The 17,888-nt window shown below is 41.1% G+C and overlaps 1 protein-coding gene across 1 annotated transcript; it reads left to right on the top strand.

Annotated features, from left to right (window-relative positions):
- Positions 1-1,134: 1,134 nt before the first annotated feature.
- LOC146648551 (amyloid beta A4 precursor protein-binding family B member 1-interacting protein-like) lies at positions 1,135-17,700 on the top strand. Its single transcript, XM_085388515.1, has 13 exons — positions 1,135-1,195; positions 4,886-4,945; positions 6,311-6,398; positions 6,905-7,116; positions 7,209-7,280; positions 7,382-7,541; positions 7,887-8,008; positions 8,106-8,180; positions 8,266-8,409; positions 12,999-13,109; positions 14,446-14,544; positions 14,806-14,890; positions 16,729-17,700. Exons 1-13 carry the CDS (start codon positions 1,166-1,168, stop codon positions 16,857-16,859), a joined length of 1,389 nt encoding a protein of 462 aa, XP_085244641.1. The 5' UTR covers positions 1,135-1,165; the 3' UTR covers positions 16,860-17,700.
- The last annotated feature ends 188 nt before the right edge of the window (positions 17,701-17,888 follow it).

Raw genomic sequence — 17,888 nt, 5'->3', positions numbered from 1 at the left:
TTTTATATAAAAGAAAAACGAGAAGCACATTAATTCATAAATGTGATCTAACAAAGGTAAAGGGAAAAAATTAACCATGTTTGCTGTTCATATGTCTTGTAATTGGGATGAAGTAAACATCTGTTGAGTAATTTAACATAAAATTGTTTGATAGTGTTAATTTGGAAAGCCAAAACTCTAGCGGGTCCACCAGACCCATGAACACTGGCTGAGTAACAAAAATACGAACACCACACAAGGGTTAAAGCTGTTTGCACCACTCCACTCCACTCCACTCTACTCCACTCCACTCCACCACTGTCCATAAACAATCTTTGGTAGAACATCGTGCTGTTGTTCCATTAAGTAAACATTAACATATGGCCGTGCAGCAGAGAGTCAGTACATTTAACATTTAATGACAAGAAACAGTTTCATCTTATCAAAACCACTTTGCATCAGGGAAAAGCTGAAACATGCGCACCACTCTCCTAAACTCAAAACAGCATTTTGTTTTATTGTAATATGCAAGGGTTCTGTGTAGTCTATTGCACTGAATATAATAAATATAAGATCTGTTTTCATTCATATTTCAAAATGTTCTAATCCTTTGTGTGTGTTTTCTAAAAGACCTTTTGTTGTACGACGTTTTCAAATGATTTCCCACCAATCAACCTCGTAAATATTATGTAGACCAAATGTAAAATATAAAAGAAACATCACAGATCAATGTCAGGTATGGTAAACAAGTATAAGTAAACCAAATGTGAGAAAAAACAAGCTAAAATGTTCTCAGACATCTGAGTTTTAAAGGAAACTGGAAGGTTGCTGACATCACCAGCCCCCATTCAAATAATAAGTATTGTAAATGCAAATTTGTATTGACTAAGTACTACAATAAAAGGGTATATATCAGTAGCACATTCCCACATTAAGGAACTACTGATAGCTCTTACCAGAATAAAGTAGTGAAAACAACTGTGTGGCCCTGCCAGGCCAGAAGTAGAGCTCAGAGCACTACTTAAGCCCTATCTGCTTTACCAGAAAAACTTAGATCTACTTCCTGATTTCAGAGGAAGCTGAGCGAATATCTGTAGCATATCAGGCAGTGCAGACAAAGTCACATGTGCAAGCGCTCACATATAGACTGACCTGTCAGGGTTGCAGCAATGACACTCACTCTGTGATGCTTCCATGTGTCAAAGACAGAGAAAAGGTAAGAATGCTAAAAATGTGTTAATGAAAGATAGAGTTTGTATTTAAGTTGGTTGGAACTTCATAGTAAATCAATACAATAAAAAATATGCTACTACTAAATTCAGAACTACTGTGTTAACAGTTCAGTGCTGTGCTGCAGGATAGCCTTAAATAAAATGAGCATGATTAAATCAGCATTTAAGAGCTGCAGTCTTGCTTTTGCGAGTTTTGGTTGTTTCATGTAGCTGTAAGTCCAGATCAGCTCAGTGATGCTCTTGTTGCTCTGGCTCTCGCTGTATTTTGGGGCTGGTTGTCACACTGCAGCCTGACGTTAAGAGTGATCACACTTTCATGGTGAGCGATGGATAAGAATCGAATCATTTGAAGTATGTAAAGCTTTTGGCTTACTGTGCATACACACATTTCTGCCTTCTGTTGGTTCTTTTAAGAGTTAAATACTTGAATGGCCACATCAGCTTTGCTTAAGACAAACACATGCCCTCTCACAGCAGCCAGTGGACGGTTGTGCAACTAATTAGAAAACAGCAAGAAGCTCTCGACCGCAAGAAGAGAGAAAACATGTTGGTTTACTGTTAGCAGGCAATGCAATGTGATTCCTTTCATGCACGTACATCTCAATAAATCGCCTTTTGTGCTCAGGCTTTGGCACGGCCGCCTGCGTGTCTCTTGGCGTTGCCTCGTTTTTGTTGATGTGTGAGACCACATCGGGAGGCAGAGGCAACACTCTGACATGCCTGATGAGAGCATGGAATTCATAAACAAATGTGGTGTTTGCGATGCTTGCTTTCATGAGCGCAGTCTGCAAATGCACATTTGTTGAAATTAATCGGGAAAAATCAAACAAAAAGGTTACACGAGACAAAGGAGACGGAGGATTGGAATGAGTTTCACATGTGTGACGCAGAAGTCCAGAGGTAAAGTTCTGTAGCGATCCAAAAATTTCACTTTCATGTGGAAGCAATACCTAGTGAGCTACATCTCGCTCCACTCTTCCCCTTTTACCCCGTTTCACTTTAATGGTCTGTTTACTGCTCGGCGTAAACACAGAATGAGACTGAGCAACAGAGATGGCACAGTGGACGCGCATCTGTCGCATGAGAATGCGCAAGTTATGCAGAGACAGTTTATACATGTTTCAAACAACATGTATGACTCAGTGCACACAGGACAGAATCTGCATGTTCTATACTTTAAGCTGCAACTTTAATGTTTGCAATATATTAGGGCCAAGCTAAACAGCCCAACCGATGTCTGCTGTGGTCATCGTTTATTTATATTACTGACCTCGACTTTATTATTCAATGTCCATAATCGCAATTAGGCTTAAAACGTCCTCCCTTAGTTACCCTGCATCAGACCTATGCTGCTGGGGGCTTCCCATGATGCAATTCACTCACCTTGTGTCTTTATATAACACTTTGCATGTAATCATTACTTATTATTAATCTCTGGCAGTCTTCCACTGGTGTGTCTTTTGTCCTGTCTCCCTCCCCTCACCCCCAACCAGTCGAGGCAGATGGCCCCGCCCCTCCCTGAGCCTGGTTCTGCTGGAGGTTTCTTCCTGTTAAAAGGGAGTTTTTCCTTCCCACTTTTGCCAAGCGCTTGCTCATAGGAGGTCTGATTGTTGCCGTTTTCTGTGTATTTTTGTAGCGTTTTTAACTTACAATCTAAAATGCCTTAAGGCGACTCTTGTTGTAATCTGGTGCTATATAAATAAAACTGAAGTGAACTGAATTGCGAATACAGGGAATACATTTGCATCTCATTGTTGAAATAGGTCTTTTAGGCTGGATGAAAGTGATTTAGATTTGAAATAGCCCTGAAGGTACTTCATTCTTCAAGCTTAATACTTCAAAGTATATATATACAAAACATAGAACCTAGAGCCAGTATTGGGAAAAGTAGGGACAAAGTCTTGCTTTTAATTACAAACGTGAAGAAATGTTTCACTTAAAATGACAGCACTCTTTAGATCTATGGGGCACTTTAGCGTCCTTTAGATAACAGTTTTCATTTTTACAGTTTGTAACAACACCTCTTTGGTCCATGCAAATTTTTTCAGCCAGAGCAAGCAGATTACCTTTTTTTTTTTTATGTAAACGTAAAAAACTTTATACAGCTAACAGGATTAATAGTGACTCATTGAGTCAAATCACAGCTAAAATGAGAAAAAATACAGAACTTGAAATCCTCAAATTACTAGAAATGACAAATTAATACTAATAATCTAAATAGTAAAGTTTGCCCACGAGCCCTTAACTTAAAGATGCTGTTTCTGAATAGCCCAGGTGTTCATCTTTTATAACCAGTGTAGGGTTCTTAGATGAAAGAGAAAAAAACCCAAAAGATAAAATCCACAGAACAGGACAGGGTGCAAAACTATACGTTAGCATGTTAAGATGGGTAGATCAGATTGCATTTCTAATGTTAAAGACAGTCAGTTGCACAAACAAGAGCAAAATCTAACAATGTACAAAAAAAGAATGGAAACAGTTTCCACCTCACACATTTTGAAATTAGAGCAAAAAAGATAAGAAAAGCTAATAATAGATGCAAACTTGCAGAGCCATTGTATGACTGCAGTGTTACGTGCTTATGTGTCATAGTAAAAGTGCAGAAAAACATGATGTGTGTGAGGATCAGGAAATGGTATCATGCTTATGACCTGCTGAGCTCATAAAATAGCACATATAAAAGAGGCAAGTCGCTTCAAATAAAACGACTATATTAAATCTTGCCACCATCCCCACCTCTATATTTGCTGTACGTGCAGCTTTCAGAGTCAGGGTAAGCTGCTGGGCTCCTTTCAAAATAAGTGCATCTACTGGTATTGATAACCACATATTGCAACAGTCTTGCAGAGTTGGCAAGAAGCAGAGGGCTCATTCTTCAGTTTGCTTTTCAAGCCGATCCACATACAAGACCTAAAGCTGGCAAGATGCCGCCCCCATATGGAAAAACCCAGACACTGAATTCCACAGAAAATTTGGTCTGGTGAAAACCTTTGATCTCAATGAAGCCTTTTTGCAGGGCTGATCAATTTAGTGCGAAGAAAACAAAGCATTTGAGTTTTAGCTATCGCTTTTCAATCACAGACTGTACAAAGAGTTACACAGATGGCATCTACAGGAGGTGAAAACTATTTAGCTTATTTAAGAAATGTATCTATGCTGTGCACTCATACTAAAGAGAACACTTAGAAAATGGAAGGTCACAAGCTCCACGTTTGCTGTCCAAGGAATTGAAGCGACTTTGCAGACAGAGCAGCACAGAAACAGCTGCTTCGGCTCTTTGTAAAGTCACCGAGATGACACAGCGGATCATTGCTCTTGAGTGCTCTGTCTAAATAGATGCTGCACTTTGCATTTTGTTTATCCCCTGTTGCCATGGGGATTGTCACATCCAGAACTGTGCATGTGTGCGCATACGCTTACTGGTTGTGTGGGCCCTGCCACAAAAATGTCAGCTGTTATGCCGGACAGCACCCCCCCAGGTTTTCCACAAACAGAACTGACACAAAACAAACACGAAACTGATCGCAAAACGAACTGAAATCGCCCAAAGTTTTCACTTCCTAGTGCCTCCTACAGGGCGGTTCACCATTATCTACTTTATTTTCTGCATCTTGCATTATTCTGTCCCCCTACTGCTCCTAAAAAATCTGAATTCCTCGTTCTACCGTTTGCAGATGGACGACATAGACGCCATGTTCACTCACCTGCTCGGAGAGATGGATCATCTCTCTCAGGTGAGTTTTCTTTTCTTTTTTTTTGTTTTCGATTTGATTTGATTGTGATGCTGTAACTGATGAACATTTAAGGTACATGGTAATCCCTGTAAAAGATTGGAAAATGTGTGAATAGTGCTTCATGTTGACACTGTGCAAGATGCCATTCTTTTGAGGCAGGAACAGGTTAATGAAAGTGAATAATCCACTCAGTGTTTTAGTCATAATCTGGGCATTGTCTGATTACAGCCTTTTTGTTTTTGCAAGACCACTGTAATGCTGACATGTGAGGTCATCATCTGTGGATTGGACTGTGGGCAATGGCTGCAGATTTCCTTAAGCACACATAAGCTGCTCATCATAAAACTGCAACTCGCCAAGAAACACATTATACACTCATAACTGATTGAAGCCTGGGTCTGAGACTTGGCGTTAGTGTCAATTTCCAACCCCTGCATGTAAGCTGCAAACAAGCACGGCCCTGAGAATGGAATCAATCTATGTTCAGTATTACATCATGCTTACCAGAAAGGCTCCATTTGTCACTCTGACTTGCATCCTCTTTGGAAAGCCATCACAGTGATAAACACAATTTCAAAGACTATTAGGAGAATTCGCGAGAGAAGCATTTAGAGTTAAGCGTCGACCCCCAGAGACTCTTAGAAACAAAAGGATTTAAATGATTCCACTTATTGCCTTGATTGGGTTGGTTCTCTATGCTTTACTGCCTCGGAGGTAGAAAATCTTTTTTAAAGGAAAGTATAAAAAGGTCTGGTCTAAAGAGGCTTGGAGGTGTCATTTACGGAGCAGCTCCAGTATGACCAAATGTGTTATTAGGCACAGTCAGCAGGGTGGAACAGCCCGCTCGGAGGCATCATTTTGTTTCCAGGTTTTCTGCCCAGGTTGTTTATGAGTGAGCCTGCAGAGACAGAGCATGTTAACAATTAAAATCATACAGTTTGAGTCTGTTTCTTGATAGCAAGTTTTTTAATGGTGGGGACACTGAAATATCAGAGCCATTTCCTTAGTTCGGAAGGCCCAATTATAAATCACTGATTATATGTAATGTTGTGATGAATCGTTCTTTCTTAACAAACACACTTGTGATTTATTGTCCCCTGCAAACACTGAGCGCAATGTGTTTCGTGTTACCGATTTAGCTCGGAGACAGAGCGTGATGAAGTACAGGGAAACAAGTTACCAAGAGACAGCAGTTCAGAGTATTTTGAGGACACAGGGTTTCGATTTAAAGCGCCACCTCAAACTATGAACTGTTGCTTCCCTCCAAGAACACGACCTATGTGATCATACATGTGTTTTTCACGACATGCAACTGTAATTCATGGCTGTGGGGATGGCGGGGGGGCTCTGATGATGTCCCTGCAGAGTCTGAAGACTGAAGGTGACTCACCAGAAGCAGATTCTGCGGCCCAGACAGAAAAAACCTTTTCCATTGGCTTCAACGACCTGAATGGTGAGTAGTCATGCAGATGAAACTGTTTCACAGAAGAAAAGCGTTCCCCCTCAGCCTCCGAGTAGATGCTATGGCATTAATTTGAAAATCCAAGGTGACTTCCTTCTTGAGTTATCACATTAACCAAGCTTTTCGGAAAACTTGACCGATGGCGGGGTCCCATTTTGACCAAGGGGCAAGGTGACTGAGACTTGACGTTGTGGAGAATTTTAACCGATTCATCTGTAGTACCTGATGAGCTTTTTATGGCCGAGGTGCAAAAAAGGCATATCAGCAATTTGAAACAACCAAAAGCAAACTGTGTTTTAGTGGAAGGGGGATACAGGACACTGTACGCTCCTAGTTTCCCAGGATTCCCTGGTATTCCCACTGGAATATGCTGCTCGTTCATTTTTTCTCAATAGATGTACCTTGCCAGTTCAAGTTTTGAACTAATCAGCTTTACGTCCATGATTCTCCAACTCACCCTCTTGAGGTCATAGTTAAACCCACACATCTCCTTACAGAGTCGCTTAATGAACTGGAAGACAATGATCTGGATGCTCTAATGGCTGACCTGGAATCAAAGTCAGCCGCGCAGGAACCCCTTACTTCTGAACCAAACATCGGCGGTACAAACGATCAAACTGCACCACCCGCAACAACTCAGAAACATGAGCCAGCCACTGCCCTTCCTCCTCCACCAGGCACAGATGTATCCTGCAGGAACATGCAAATGGTAAACCAAAGTTTTGCACTGAGAGAAAATATAAAGTCAGAATTTCCTGGACATGGGGCGTCAAAAGAGATTACGTTCTTCTATGTTTCCAGAGAGAACCCCAAACAAAAGCAGAGAAAATAAAACTAGCTCTAGAGAAGCTGAAAGAAGCCAAAATGAGGAAGGTAAGATCAGCAGATTTTCTTTTGTGTGTGTGTGTGCGTGTGTGTGTGTCTCATCGAAGCTTGCATTTAATCTTGAGTTAAAGTAACTGTGCCTCTCTCAGTTGATTGTGAAGGTGCTCATGAGTGATGGCAGCTCCAAGACGCTGATGGTGGACGAGAGGCAATCGGTGCGAGAGGTCTTGGACAAACTGTTTGAGAAGACGCACTGTGACTGCAGCACTGCCTGGAGTCTGTGTGAGACCAACCCCGAATTGCTGATTGGTGAGATAAAGACACACACACGTAAACATGATAACAGGTAGTCAAAATAACAGAGGAGTCTTCCTCCCCTCACTCCCAACTGGTTGCAGCAGGTGGCTGCTAAGCCTGGTTCTGCTGGAGGTTCGTTCCTGTTAAAAGGGAGTTTTTCCTTCCCACTGTCGCCAAGTGCTTACTCACAGGGGTATTGTGTAATTGTTGAGGTTTTGTCTGTATTATTCTAGAGTCTCTAATTTGGTGCTATAGAAATAACACTGAATTCACTTGAATTGAGCACACATTTCCCACTTTCCAAAGTTTTTTCGTGGAGTGTCCTCCCTTAATTTGCTTTTTTGTCCATTATTTCAGAAAGAACCTTTGAGGATCATGAACATTTGGTGGAACCACTGTCTGCTTGGACTCGGTACAGTGAAAACAAAGTCTACTTTTTGCCAAGACCACAAAAGTATGTGATGTTCACAGACCCTCAGGTGAGCAATATGGTAACAGAGCACCTGCTTCTTGGTGAAGTGTGATTATATGTTATAATGCTCAGTCAGTAAACTGTGCTTTTCTCATCTCGTGAAGATATTTTACATGTGGAAAAAGGATAAGGCAGCATTGAATGCGATTAACCAGCAGGCTAAAGATCTCCTTGTCAAGGTCAGTCGCAGTGCCACATTTTTGCATCTCATTGATGGCGCCACGTTTCAGTTTTGCATTTCATGCCATTCCTCTGACGCTGCAGGAGAATTTCGGGGGTTCGACTTTGATCGTTCCCGACCTAGAGGGCACACTTTACCTCAAAGAAGATGGGAAGAAGGTTTGGAAACCGCGCTACTTTGTGCTCAGGGCTTCGGGCATCTACTTTGTGCCCAAAGGAAAAACAAAGGTATAACAAATCAAAGTTTCTATTTGTATTGTTGCTTAAAAGAAAACAGGTTTAGCAACCTGAGTGAGCAAAGTCATTTCTACAGCTTACACCAGGCTAGCTGTTTTCTGCTGCTCGGCTTTAGATGAAGCTGATCTCAATGAGGCCTGTCTCAAACCTGAACTGCTGTAAACATTTAAGCTACATGTAGATACTGTGATAGCTGCACTGAATTCCAGCACATATAACTTTTTGTTGTATGTATGTTGTGTATATATCTTCCAATTCACTGTCACCAGAGCTGTAGCCTATCCCCAGCTACCATCGGTATCCTGCGACAGGATAGGCCAGTCTGTGACAGGGGGGCCAGCACAGAGAGACAGGCACCAGTTAACCTAACCCCACAGCTCAAAGACACACATCCACACAGATGTTGGATTTGAACCCAGCACTGTTGCTGTGAGGCAACCACCATGCCACCATTGCTTGCTAACAACAACAGTTTGCAAGTTGTTTCATTCCAGTTAGTCCTTCATTATGAAATATAATATGATCAAGATTTACAAAATAGACTTAATTTTTTATTCAGCATGACCCAAAATGATGAACCATGAACTCAGCAGGAGTGTTTACAGAGGTCAAGTCAGGAAGCTGTTTCCGCAGACTTTTTGCAAACACGTCTGTCGCCATCTGGTGGCCTTCAGACAGAATGCAGCTTTTTAGGCACATCATGTTGTAAGCACAAGACCCTTAGTCATAGACGTTTTACTGTTTATTACTAAAATGTAAAAGCCAGTTCAATGAGGAGAGATCCTTGGGGGCTTATTGGCTCAAAGAAGGCGGGCAAGAAGGTGATTGGACTAGAGTAATGATGTCAGTATTGAGATTGACCGCGTGGGAAAGCGGTTGTGAGGTAAAGAACAGAAAAGCAGCGGTAAAGCAGGCAGATAAAGGAGTGTCTTTCTAACTGGAAATAAGAGTCGCTGTAGTGCACGCCTATCGTCTGATTTTGTCTCATGTGAATTTACTAAAAACAAAACCATCTTAGTGATGACGCAGCCCTGCTTTCTTTTCTTTTTTTTAGCAACAGTTCAGGTGCATATTTCAGTTCACTGCTACTGCATGTCATGTACAATGTAGCAAAGTCTTATTTAGATCACTTCTACACACATACAGCAATTGAGTTGACTAACAAACATCATCAGAATCTTGCTAATTTACAGCTTTAGTAAAATGTTTTTCACCTGATTTAGTGCCAGGCAGTTCACTTCCCATTTATTCAGCTTTACAGAAGGACTGCTGATCGTAAATGTGTAAAGCTGAACATGTTGGTCAAAACTGAGTTTTTCCTTCCCACTGTCACCAAGTGCTTGCTCATTTTTCCCTGTATTACTGTGGGGTCTTTACCTTGCAATAGAAAGCACCTTGAGGCAACTGTAGTTGAGATTTTGTGCTATATAACTAAACTTGAACTAAATCGAATTGTTAAAGCAAGTATGAGAGCAGCCAATAAACAACAATCCAAGAATATTTTGCCTGCGTGTGAAGTGCATAATGGCATCCATCTGAGCGGTCAAGCATCACAGAGCTGGAAAGACACGAGGAAGAGTTGGAGAAATGAAGATGGACAATTTGAATTGCTGCCTCGCCGACGCTAAAGGGAAACATGTCGTCTTTGTCACTAAAACGGAGAAGACAAACACCGCCCGTCCAGGCTTGACACCAAAAATCGTCCGAGTGAAAGAATTCGCAACACTGTGCGAGGCAGATGTGCAAATCACAGACATATAAGGAATCATTTAAGGAGCAATGGCGTGTCCAGCGGGGTGGCCTGGGGGGGCACAGGCCACCCCCCCCAACCAGACTGGCCACCCCAGGTGCCACCCCAAAGGCAAAACAATAAAATTCAATCAAATATCAAATGTCCGATTATGTTTTCACGGTGACGCTCAGATATCCGAGTGTAAGTGAATGCAGCATCGGCTTCTGCGCTATGTGCATCACGTTAGCAAAGGTAGGAGAGCCAAGCACGAAAGACGTCACTGCAGGAAACAATTTTTCGGTGAAAGAAAATGAGGACAGAATAAATGTCCCGGTAAGTAATATTAAGTTTGTTGAGTTTAGTAAACTTCGGCGAAATTAGAATACCAAGGAAAAAATAACACTTAAAGAATTATTGCAGCCATGGAATATATCAGACAGTATGCTACAGAGGGGAGCTAACATAAGAGTTATGAGTTATAAGATGTAATCTAAGTCGTAACATTGCTGTATGGAGCTGCAGATTTGGTTGCAGGTTAACATAGCTGGACTGGCCATCGGGCTTATTTGACTTATTTTTTATTTTTTTTGTAACGGCATGAACAATGAGAGGTGGTGGATTGGCCAGATGCAGGTCGATGTGTAGAAATAACTCCGTTGTTTGGTGGTGGCTATGGCGGGGCTTCCACAGAGGCAGCAGGTGGATGAGGGAAGGGGAGGCAGGAGGAGAGCCCCGAGGCAGCCGCCAGTCCGAGTGTCAGGTGAACTGAACTTCAGGTAAGAAGTTATGACCTGCAGTCTATCTGGGTCAGATATAAACTAAGTTTAGGTGGAGTTTATTTTCGTTGTGCTGACTTTTTACTGTCAGTTGCAATAACTCATACTGCGTTCTAGCCAGCTTGGAGTTTTTATACAGCTGTTCGGTTGCTATGATGTTACTGATAGTGAACTTTATTTTATTCATAAGGTTAGTTAGTAGAGTTGCCAACGGCTCCTTAAAAAAATGGAATGGTCCCTCAATCAGAGAAAATATTACACGTTTCGTATTGAGCTGAGAAGAGACGCAGTTTGTCCCGAACTTCAGCTAGAATGGAAAAAGACACAAAGCTGGATTTATTCTGTCTTTACGCTGCACAGCTGCCTCTTCTCTCATCCTGCCTCTCCTGTTGCTACTTCAATCATGAAACTGATCGATGATCAGCTGATCGGCTTTTCTCTCTTGTTTGTTTATCGCCCACTTTGCGCCAGAAAGACGAAACCAGCAGATGTTGCGCTAAACAACAGCAGCACGTTTAAGCTTGATCGGCTGTTGTTAGAATTTATTTAATATTAATTTCTAGTATCAGCTGATGTTTGCTGGAGCCACAGCTGTAAAGCTGCTGGTCATGATGTCGGTTTGGATATCTGGTGAGAGGGAAACGTGAAGACCACCCACCAGGATCCTTTTTTATGTAGCTGACAGCTGGTAACTGTGCAGGGGCGGGTCTAGCAAAGTTTTGCCAGGGGGCCAGGTAGGGCATTAACAGGGAAAGGGGGCACAAAGAAATACTTTTCTTTTTTATTCTCATTTAAAATATCTAGCTTTTATTAAATAATTATCTAAATCTTACAACCAAAGTTTTTATCTGACGTAAAATGTATAGAAATCATACATATACCAAAAAGACTGTACATCACTGTCACAACAGGGTTTGTTTTCATTCAAAGGCTTTATGGCTTTAATACCTGGTGGGTCGGTCTGTAGTCAAAATGCCCGATTTTCTGTCCCAGTCCAGCCCTGCAGGTTATACTGGCAGTGTCACCATGCCAGCTGAATGTATTTCATCATCAGCCAGTGTTGTTCTTTATCAATATTACCAAAGTTTACCATAAGGCAGCATAGAAAGTATTTACTTGCTTTCAGGTTTTATTCAAATATTAGTCTTTTCAGTTGTTTCTCCACTTTTTTCCTGTTTCAAAATCAAACACCAGTTTGTGAGAAGATTATCTTCTTTTTTTAACAGGCAGAGAAAGTTTTACATTGGAACTGGCTAATTTGTCAATTGTTTGCTACAAATGTTCGTATTTTAATATTCAAAAATGTTTTTGCCCAAAACATATGTGCAGTATATGTCAGTAAAAATACTATGCAAATATTGCTGTCCTTGAATGCTGAGTAAACACTGACAAAGCACTGATTGTATCTCTTGTACTTTATCAACGCAGTATCTAAAAACTTTGCACCGTAGTGGTTAAAATCTCATTCTAATAAGAGTTAAAAGTGCATTTGGTTATTAGGTTTATAGGATTATTGAATTATGGTTAAGGGTTGGTAGAATTTTTTTTTTAAACATTATCTGCCAATTAAATCTGCCACCCTTCTCCAAATCTGTGCCCCTACCTGGCCCCCCCAACAAAAATTTTCTAGACACGCCACTGTTAAGGAGACATGGATGGAGCAGACGTTTGTGTCTTATGTGTCTACATGAGAATAAGAGCAAAAAGAAGAAGTAAAGTACGGCGCTGTCATCCGTTGGTCATCTACAGTTCCAAGAAGTGAGACTTTGAAGTTTCAGCTGAAGATCAACATCTTTTGACATGTGTGAACATGATGTGTTGAACATTGAAATTAAAGGGAGATTAACAGAGATTAACAGTATAATTTCCATGGTACTGAGCGTGAGTGTGAACTCGTGGATTTGCATCAGAGGCCATCTGCCTTGATTTTAATACCTACCACAAGCGCTGCTAAACAATGAGACAAAATCACAAACATTTTGTTATTTTATAAGGAAGCCAATGTCTGAGCTTTTGTTCTATGTATCTGTCTGCCATAGAGTCATAATATCCTGTTGTTTTCTATATTCCAGTCGTCCACTGATCTCGCCTGCTTTGTCCATTTTGAAAAAATCAACATCTATATGACCAAGAACTACAAACAGAAGTACAGAGCTCCCACCAACTTCTGCTTCATGCTAAAGGTCAGCTCAGCAGCTTGAATCTTAAAGTGGCGATGGCATCAAGAAGCCCTTTATGCAACTTTCCTATTTCTTCACGCTTCTTTCTGATCATAGGCTGATGTTGCAATCACACAACAACAAAACCGCTGTAAACAAGATCAGCTGTTTACTCGGGACCCTTCTTTGTAAAGTCACAGTGTAAGGACACTTGCATACTTATAAGAAAAATTACCTGAGTTACCATTTTTAAGTCTGAGATGCATCCATTCTCATTAGTTCAAGTAGTCTGATCTGTTTTAAGCACTCTGAAGGCTTCCTGAACATACAAGAATAAAACAGACCAGTGACCAGAAGTGCAGAGTGCAACAAGAAGATTGTGGTTTGGTTTTTATCACTTATTTTAATTCAGTTCAGGGGCAGGCCTAAACATGGAGTGGTGCAAAGTGCAGACCTGAGGTAGTACTATTTGAAGGCCATGTAAGTTTATATCTGAGGGCTACTCAGCTGTAGCTTAAGACTCATACTGACTCATATTGTTCTCCATTAACATGTGTTTCAAATATCACACCAACCGAAGTGACCGCAGTTAAATGATACCGGATGCACTCAGCATACAGCTGCACTCCAGCACAACAGATCAAGATGGCTTTTTTCAGATGATGCAGTTAAGTGAGGAAGTGGTACTAGAAAAACAAAACCTCAATTGGTTTCGCCCATACTGACCAGTGGGTGCAACCTAGTTTCCTGTTTTTGGGGTCGTTTCTCAGTGTGTTAAACAGATTCTTCTTAGCTGTAAGAATTTGACCAGACAATCACGTGCACTCTGTAGATGTAGTGTTAGTCACGCGTAAGATTTCCACAATGACAGTGGCAGAGCAATGATTTAACCCTTCAGTGCTTATTCACGGCCCACTCTGTAGTTACAGTTTGGCATGGCCTGCCCTCTGCTGGATGCTTTTGTGGATTACAAATATATATTTTTACAGAAGCACCAAAATCTAGCATTTAATTTAATATAAATGAGACCCACTTCCCTACCTTTGGAAAACAGTGGGACATTTTCTGTGTGTCGCTGAAAGACATCTTGAGTAAATGATGTCAGCGTGATGTCACAGGATTTGTAACTGTGAGCTTAAATGTGCAGGTTTGGAAAGATGTTGGCTTTTCCCAGGTTGCTAAAAGAATTAGACTTATGGGTAACGTAGGATGCAGCGTTTTAGAGCCTTCTGATACCAGAAAGCATACCTGTTGACCATTTCTTTCTCTTTTCTCCCCATCAATGAAGTGGACTGTGATACTAAATGACTGGCCGTCCTCTTTGGCATAAAAGCTTTGTTTGTTGTCACTCTTTTCCCAGCACCCATGCATCCAGAAAGACTCTCCCTACATCAAGTTACTTTGCTGTGATGATGAAAAAACACTGGTGCTTTGGGTCAACTCCATCAGAATAGCCAAGGTCAGATTCAGCCCAACTGTAGCACAGCTCGCTTTGCCATACACAGTGAAATTAAAAACCGTGTTCAAACGGTCCACTCGTTCAGGTTGATGGATGGAGTCTACACCTTTTAGAAACTACTTTTTGGTGTGTCATGTAATTATGTGACTCCAGAAATGTCTGCCACGGCGTGAATGAATGGACAGTGCAAACACAGCCCTCTTTTATACATATAGAAGATATATGTATATATATGTCACTGTGTCCTCTGTGTGTGTTCAGTATGGAACTGCCCTGTATAAAAACTACCAGGCAGCGATGAAGAGAGCTTCTCCTACAAAAACCCTTCAGTCTGCTGCATATAAAGGTAAGTTTCAGTGTCTGTACTAAGATATAACTATGTTAGAATAATGAACATGCTGATCCTCCTTAATGTTACTTGCCCTTAGAATTGCATGCAGATATACTGACGTGCAAATTTCCAGAAGTATTATAACAATCTGTGCACTATGAGTGAAAACGGTTCTTTGTGTGCTAAAATAAGGCAACTGGAAATCGTTAAGCTTGTGAAGACATTCATCCTCACATCCTTCTGCAATTTTAAAAACAAAACATGGATAGGCGTTTAAACCCTAGTGGGGGTCGTCCTCTTTGGTGGTAGTCGCTAACCTTCTAATAATCATGTACATCATCACATGAGCCATGGTGTGTAAAATGGCTTGGGTCATTACTATCACATCAGGTTAAGAATGAAACCACGGTGAGACTTTGCCCCACCCTATTGAACTCAGAACCTTCTTGCTGTGAGGCAACAGTGCTAACCACAGTGCCACCGTGCTGCCCAAAGCCCCAAATATTTGCTTATTTTACGTTGAGTGATGAAATTTTAAATTAAAATTGTTTAGCTTAAACTATTTCTCATTGTACAGTTATGAACCCATTCCCATAGTTACTTTTGCTTTACTTTACTCTTGTGTGGCCACAGATCATTAATCTCTTCGTATCCCTCCCGACTGATTTATCTCTAAGTTTCCTTTTTTGGAAATATTCTTGTCACTACTGATGCAGCGAGTTGGTGTTTGCAGCCCATTCATGTTGCACTGGTGGAACAGCTCCTCCAGGATGGCACATCCATGTTTGGCATCACTAGGTTTGTTATGTCTGTCAGTACGGTCTCAAGAGTGTTGGCGAGATACTAGGAGACAGCCTATTACATAAAAAGAGTTGGACAGGGCCAAAGAAGGCCAGCACGACCAGTATCTGCTCCTCTGTGCATAGAGGAACATAAAATGACGTCCAACAGCCTACCGTTTGTGTTTCTGACCAAGCTGTTAGAATCCCACTTTGTGATGGTGTCATGAGGACCCCACATCATTTAGTAGGACCTGTACTCACAGCCCAGGACTGTGCAGCTTGACTGCCAGAAAACACCAGAACTGGCAGGTCCACCACTGGCACTCTGTCGTCTTTACAAATGAAAGCAGGCTCATGTCACAGGCATCAAATAGTCAGATTTTATGCTGCCTTCAACATTATTCAGTGTGCCAGTTTGGCAGTGTCATGTTGAATGACGAATACCACCCTGACTGTTGTGAACTGGGATGAATTTGTCCAGCCTATCATTAGACATTATGTTCATACTGTGAGGACTGGGTTTCTCCTGTTTCCGGGCAGTAGCCAGCCTCATGCAGCCCAAGTGTGTAAGCAGTGCCTGGACGTCGAAGGCGCTGATTGCCCATTGACTGGCCCTCACCTTCACCAGAGTTGAATCCAACTTTGGTGAATCCAACACTGCCAAACAGCGACTTGTCCAGGAGCTCAGTGATATCCTGATCCATGTCTGTGAAGAGATCCAGCAGGACACGATCCGATTTCTGACCAGAAGCCCAGAGGCTGTTGGGACTGGATGCAGCTACACAGGGGCACCAGTTGGATCAGACTGTGATTTCAGTTTTGAACTTTGTTTTTTTATGTGTTTGTGTTTTTTTTAGTTTGTGCTCGATGAATTGAACAATCTAAATCAGCAAAGATTTTCACCCTGAATATTTCATTCATCAAGACTCGATGTGTGTGTTACCTTTTTTATTCATTTTTTGAACAGTTTCTTTGTATCATCTTTGTATTATGTTATTTTCGGAATAAAGTCCTGAATATTTGAATCTGAAACTCAAGACTTCTTAATTTCATTCTTATGTGTCTTTACAGAAAAATCCAGTGGTCACACCCCTGAGGCGGGTCTATCAGCACCCAAAACCGCAAACCATACTGAAGACTACGAATATGAGCCACCACCCGACTTCATCCCTCCTCCCCCTCCAGAACGTACATCCTTTTGAGACTTTGTGTACATCGTGAATTAATCTCAGATAGCCTCGATTTAGCCAGTTTCTCCTAAAATAAGGCTGCAGTTACACATAAACACATAGCAGTGGTAAGATATAAGCGCATGTTTTGAAAGTTATTTATTCACAAATCTATATTTATTTGTGGTTTTTATTTGGGGGCACAAACATACAGTAGACAGCATGTTTACAGTATGCTGCAGATTGTTTCCATCTTTTGAGACAGCTCTTTGGCACAAAACTCACAGTGCTGTCATTTGTTTCATCGAGCTGTTTATTACAAAAAAGGCTGTACATAAATTTCAATGAACACATCCTATGTACAAACTGAGAGGAGAAGACAAATATCGCATTCTGCTCCAATGAACATTAAAGTTTCAGATGTTTTTTTGTTTTTCTTTTCATTTCCACAAATGATCATAAGAAAACGCACATCAAAGAAAGGCGCCTTGACCTGTGATGCCCTGAAATGCTAGAGACGTTAAGTGGTAAACATTACAAAGTTTTGCACATCGGTGGTTGTCTCATGATTACTCTATGAAAAAAGTAAGTATAAATAAATCATTTACATAAAACTGCTATCGAATCCTTCCTCAGCAGTCTCACACATAAAAAGAAGCTGAATGCAGAGCTAGAAATACATCAGGTAGAAAAAGTCCTCACAAAACAAAATGACCTCATGATGGAATAAATACAATCAAGAAAGGGATGTAGTGGCGAATCATTCACTGTAATGACGTTTAGATACTTCCATGCTTTATGAATACTGTCGATATGATTGAGTCATATTCTGCCTAAAAACCTTGAAAATGTTCCCTTTCAAAATAAAAGTTGAATGCCCCTATTATTCTAAAGTACACGTGATTATGTTCATATGACTTGTTACAAACATATATTCTGAGACAGGCATTATATTGAATGATATTTGAGAGCGAGTTTGCACCAACAATCACTCCACCAGAACAGGCATCTCATTTCGTAGGACAAATCGGAACTTTTAAGACCTAAAGATTGAGATTCCTT

Source organism: Rhamphochromis longiceps, linkage group LG18, assembly GCF_057381845.1.
Source record: "Rhamphochromis longiceps isolate RC_006_pf linkage group LG18, R_longiceps_female_GT1.1, whole genome shotgun sequence".
Classification (NCBI taxonomy): Eukaryota; Metazoa; Chordata; class Actinopteri; order Cichliformes; family Cichlidae; genus Rhamphochromis; species Rhamphochromis longiceps.
This window is presented reverse-complemented; position numbering and strand designations above follow the sequence as displayed.

Coding starts and splice junctions, on each gene's coding strand:
- LOC146648551 (XM_085388515.1), top strand. CDS start 1,166: ATGCTTCCATGTGTCAAAGACAGAGAAAAG. Junction 7,117..7,208: donor CCTGCAGGAACATGCAAATG/GTAAACCAAAGT, acceptor CTATGTTTCCAG/AGAGAACCCCAAACAAAAGC. Junction 14,891..16,728: donor TCAGTCTGCTGCATATAAAG/GTAAGTTTCAGT, acceptor GTGTCTTTACAG/AAAAATCCAGTGGTCACACC.